The sequence below is a fragment of the Cajanus cajan genome, chromosome 10, assembly GCF_000230855.2.
Source record: "Cajanus cajan strain Asha chromosome 10, NIPB_CcT2T_4, whole genome shotgun sequence".
Classification (NCBI taxonomy): Eukaryota; Viridiplantae; Streptophyta; class Magnoliopsida; order Fabales; family Fabaceae; genus Cajanus; species Cajanus cajan.
This window is the reverse complement of record NC_138526.1, coordinates 23,520,290-23,525,650: the sequence shown is the minus strand read 5'-3', so window position 1 is coordinate 23,525,650 and position 5,361 is coordinate 23,520,290. Positions and strand designations below refer to the sequence as shown.

The window sequence follows — 5,361 nt, the reverse complement described above, 5'->3', positions numbered from 1 at the left end:
TAAATATATTATTATTATTATTTGTAATATAATTATTATATATTATTATATTTTTATAGTAATCCAGTTGAATTTACAAAATTTACGTCACTAGTGCAAAAAATGGATTTAAAATCGGAGTTTTAAGATCGGTTATAAGGTAACCGATCTTAAAAGTGACGCGGTGGCAATTTTGTAAATAACATGAATACTTTTAAGATCGGTTATAAAATAACCGATCTTAAAAGTACTTTTAAGATCGGTTATAAAATAACCGATCTTAAAAAATATACATTTAAAATCGGTTCAAATACAACCGATTTTAAAAAGTATTTTTAAAATCGATTATATTTTAACTGATTTTAAATCATGTGTTTTTTATTACTTTTAAGATCGGTATACAGGAGCCGATTTTGTATATAACATACAAAATCGGTTTCTGGATAACCGATCTTAAATATCCTATAAGCTTGTTGTTGCCCTTTCCTTCATGCGTGCTTAGGGCTTCATTCATCTAGGTGCGGCGAGGGAGTATATGTGACCCTCTTCGCAGACCTCACTAGAGCTTCGTTTTTGTTGATGAAAGCTTATGATGGTATTCTTCTTCCTCCGTCGTCACAACGCAACTACCTCTCTCTATGCCCACACCTCCACCGCCGCCATTCCAACTTTTGACGCCGCCGCCAACCACGGCCTCGGCGTCCGCGTCATCGCTCTCGAGGTCGCCGACGCGGAAGCCGCCGCCTTCAGCGCCAGCGTCGAGCACGGCGCCGAGCTGGCTTCTCCGCCGGTGCTTCTCGACGGCCGCACCGGCTTCGCAAAGGTTCGCCTCTACGGCGACGTGGTCCTGCGCTTCGTCAGCTACAAGGACGCGTCGGACGCCGCGGACTCCAGCCCCTCGCGGTGGTTCCTGTCGAGATTCGAGGCGGCGGCGTCGTTCCCGGAGCCGGACTACGGGATCCGGCGGCTGGACCACGCCGTGGGGAACATGGCGGAGCTGGCGCCGGTGGTGAGGTACCTGAAAGGATTCAGCGGATTTCATGAGTTCGCGGAGTTCACCGCGGAGGACGTGGGAACGAGTGAGAGCGGGTTGAACTCGGTGGTTCTGGCGAACAACTCGGAGATGGTGGTGCTGCCGCTGAACGAGCCGGTTTATGGAACGAAGCGGAAGAGCCAGATTGAGACGTATCTGGAACACAACGAAGGTCCGGGCGTTCAGCATCTTGCGCTTGTTTCTGAAGACATTTTCGGTACTCGTAGGGAGATGAGGAAACGAAGTTTGATTGGTGGGTTTGAGTTCATGCCTTCTCCTCCTCCCACCTATTACGCCAACCTTCACAAACGTGCCTCTGATGTGTTGACCGCTGACCAGATTAAGGACTGTGAAGAGCTTGGAATTCTCGTTGACAGAGATGACCAGGGCACTCTGCTTCAGATTTTCACCAAGCCTGTTGGGGATAGGTATCTCTTTTTTCGCTTTTCAATATTATGCATTTGATTCTATGCAGAGAGGTTACTTAATCTATGCTGCCTTTATGGTTTAGCTTCAAGGAGGCAGATTTTGGTAGCTTTTGGTTGGCCTGTACTTTCAGATAGTCTTTATACAAAGAGAAATAACACAGTTCTCCATGTTCTGTCGATGTCATATTTGAGATTTGATGTTTAATTTTGTGCAATTACATTTTAATCTCACGTCTTTTTCCTCTTAAAATTTTATGGTGTTATATTATAATTCATGTTTTTACTTGTTACACTAGACCTTAAAGGATTACTTGAAGACCTACAAGGAACAATTCACAACAATTTTGGCGATCAGGTTTGACATTATTTCTTTTCCCATGACATTGATTTCGTTGGTGCTCTGTTTCTAAATTCAATACTGGTAGAAGAATAGTCTAAGGACAGCGCTACCAGCACAGATCTTGTTGGCTGTAGTTTGGGAGGAGAAAACATTTGAGATAAAATTTTCTTTGTTTATGTGTCTCTACCAAAAAGTAATTGAAGTTAGACTTATCTCCCACTAGAGAGACAAAGGAAACATCTCTGTTTATTATTATTATTATTATTATACTTTACAATTGAAAATAAGCTCACAATATTTATTTGATTAACATTCAAGTGGTATATTCATGACAGAATAACACAGATTGAATAGTTGAAACTTTTAGGAGAGTGGATTTCTTGATATGGCATATAAAGTGTATTGTGTATATAATCAAAATCAAATTGTCTGGATTTAAATACTTACTACCCCATCCAAACTGCAATTGCGCCATCCATTTTTCTCAAATTAGAATTAGCATAAGGTAAAGTGATTATATACAATTTCTATTTCTCAAATTGCAATTGTCCCACTGACTCACTGCCAACACGCATATACATATCACACTTTGTTCAGTCATGTAAAAATTTATGAGCAGAGAGCTATGAACAATCTGATGGTTAGTTATGAGCAGAGAGCCTTGCCCCCTATAGGAGCTTAGCACTTGGCAATAGGAATATTGGTTCCTCTGTAATCTCTCATTCTCATAAATAATAAACATGTTTATTTTCAGTAGTGACTATTTTCCCTTTTGATTTCCTATTTTCTGGCTGTGGTTTCTTTTGATGTTCCTGCTATTCTATTAGTTTGTGTGCTGCAATATTTGATCTAATACATTTTACCGGAAAGAAATATAAATCCTCCAAATCCCATATAAATTAATAAATTCATATCTGATGCTGATTTACTTCCCCGGACAGTTCCAGGTTACAAAACACCGTTTAGGCTTCTTCCTACAGGAATGCGTTCTCGGCTGACAAATGCAGAGATGACTAATTTAAGGAAGCTTGCAAAATCACTTCCTTGTCATTTTTCCTTAGGTAAGATTCATCTATTGCAAGATTTTGTTAAATTTATTTTCCTTTTTTACTTATACATGTTTTTTCTGAAACATAATGAAGGGAGAAATAGAAATCACCAAGGTCTGGCATGTGCTATCCTTAAGCTTTGGGAGAAAAGTTTAGTTACTAAGATTGCTGTCAAACGTGGGATCCAGAACACGAACAGTGAACTAATGTCTGAGGAGATTAAGGTTTGGTATTTGCAATTTCGCAATTATTTGCTTGTGCATTCATGCTTGTATCAAATATAGTGCATCGCATTCTCTAGAAGTGCTGACTGTTCAATTAAAAAATCACGATTGGATGTAAATTTATATTAATTTTTTTTCGTTATAATCTGCTTGTCTTTTTAAGCTGCTGGCTATGTTATATTCAATAAGTGTCACCACTCACTGCCAACCAGAATTATAATAATTTGTTTATGCATTTATCTTTGAGAGTTGGTTTTCCTTTTCTTATAATTTTATCAGCTAGGAATAATATCAGCTTAGCACTTGGCAATAGGAATATTGGTTCCTCTGTAATCTCTCATTCTCATAAATAATAAACATGTTTATTTCCAGTAGTGACTATTTTCCCTGTTGATTTCCTATTGTCTAAGAAATGTTCCCATTTTGGTTAGTTAGTAAATAAAAGAATGAGATCATAAAATTAGAAATAAAAAGGTTATGAGAGTAGTAGTTTCCAAAAATATGAAAGCCCGGTGAAGTCAGTTTTTCAGCTCCATAATAGAACTTCCGGTGCTGAAGCCACATGTTTGCTGAAATTGTACATATATGAATGGATTTGCTGAAAACATGAGAAGAATGATAAGACAGGTAAGTATTAAAATCACATGAACCAACTTTCGCGAGAGAGAAAATTCTGGGTGCTATCTGGTTATTCTGCTCAATGTCTTTCACCATAACCTAGAAAGAGAAGAAATGAAAGGGAAAACAAATAGAAATACCCTAGAGTTAAAGTCTTTCCAAAATGAGCACCTAAATGTTAATTATTTGAACAGGTGACCCCAACCTTAGATTTCAACCTATTCCTTCAACGGAATAATAATTCACTCTACAATTAAGAATTTTATGAACGAGAGAAGTGAAGTTTTAATTTTACAGCATTCATCTTTCTTGCATTTAAATGTAAAAAGTAAGTGGTCATACATGATCACGTGACATCCTTTTAAAGTGACACGTCAATCAAACTGGCAGTGTTAACTTCCTCTGTTTGTTCATACAAAATTAATAGATGTACACCTTGTTATCATATATACTAGACTAGAAAAAGAGAGAAAAATATAAATGTGATAAATAATTAATATGATTAAATAAGAAGATAAATAGAGAGAAAATAAAAAAACACTGAATTTATATTAACGGTTGGATTTTATATATCAATTCTTGTATGAATAAACAATTCAATAAATCCTTAAGAATATATGAATAAGGATAATAAGCTAATTAAAAAAAATATTACAAATAAACATACTTGATTTATTAGATAGGTAAATTGTTTAAAAATATCTAATTTCTTTTATTGATTATCATTACATTTGACTTTACACTAATTATAATGTCATTTTATCATTAGGGTCATGGAAGGATATCATATATTTAAGGTTCAAAGATGAAGAAAAAAATGAGTTGGGTTTCTCCTAAAGTAAGATTTTAATTCTAGCAATGATATTTTTTTAAGTAATTTAGTAATTTTTTTTAATTACTATTCTATTGAAATTGATTTTATATTCTTTTTGTAGTCTCATAAACAAAAAGGAAATTATGAGTGCGGATACTATGTAATGAAGACAATGCATACTATTATCGATTCACAAATAGTATCTGGGTGGACTGAAGTAAGTTTTACAATTTTGAAAGTTTTTTGTTTTAAGTTCTCATTCTATATATTTTATGAATTATTACTAATTATTTTAATTTTTCTTAACAGATATTTATAGATCGATCACCATTGCCGCTAGAAGACATAAACATCATTAGGGAGCAATGGGCCACATTTTTTATTGACCATTACTTTAACTAGTTTGGGCTTATGTTTTATAGTATTGTTTTAACTAGTTAGAACTTACATTTCATTGAGCAATGTAGTCCATTTATGTATTAGATGTATTTAAAACTATTCAATTATATATATATGATTAACATTTATCATCTTGTCATTTGTATGTGATTTGTGCTTCATTGAGAAAATATTTTGAACTGTCTGGTTTTTCTGCAGGTTTTTTGTTCTGAGGTGCTCCTAAAACAAGTCAAATATATAAAAAAAAAATCACTACTTTTAAGATCGGTTATGCCATAACTGATTTTAAAAGTAGACTTTTAAAATCGGTTGTTACATAACCGATTTTAAAAGTCTCGACTTTTAAGATCGGTTACAAAACAACCGATTTTAAAAGTCTTGACTTTTAAGATCGGTTATATAACAACCGATTTTAAAAGTAGACTTTTAAGATCGGTTGCTGTTATAACCGATTTTAAAAGTTAAGACTTTTAAGAT

General features: G+C 34.9%; 1 protein-coding gene across 2 annotated transcripts; it reads left to right on the top strand.

Annotated features, from left to right (window-relative positions):
• Positions 1-420: 420 nt before the first annotated feature.
• Positions 421-5,023, top strand: LOC145952631 (4-hydroxyphenylpyruvate dioxygenase-like). 2 transcript variants are annotated; one of them, XR_014430108.1, is made up of 7 exons: positions 421-1,440; positions 1,737-1,795; positions 2,722-2,841; positions 2,923-3,053; positions 4,441-4,509; positions 4,607-4,702; positions 4,795-5,023. XR_014430108.1 is itself a non-coding variant. In XM_083065430.1 (2 exons), exons 1-2 carry the CDS (start codon positions 569-571, stop codon positions 1,741-1,743), a joined length of 879 nt encoding a protein of 292 aa, XP_082921556.1. In that variant the 5' UTR covers positions 421-568; the 3' UTR covers positions 1,744-1,798. The 2 variants fall into 2 exon arrangements, 1 of the variants encoding a protein (XP_082921556.1); XM_083065430.1 differs by lacking the exons at positions 2,722-2,841; positions 2,923-3,053; positions 4,441-4,509; positions 4,607-4,702; positions 4,795-5,023 and having other exon boundaries at positions 1,737-1,798.
• Positions 5,024-5,361: the final 338 nt, after the last annotated feature.

Bases quoted from the DNA above. Each gene is read 5' to 3' on its own strand.
- LOC145952631 (XM_083065430.1), top strand. From the start codon at position 569: ATGATGGTATTCTTCTTCCTCCGTCGTCACAACGCAACTACCTCTCTC.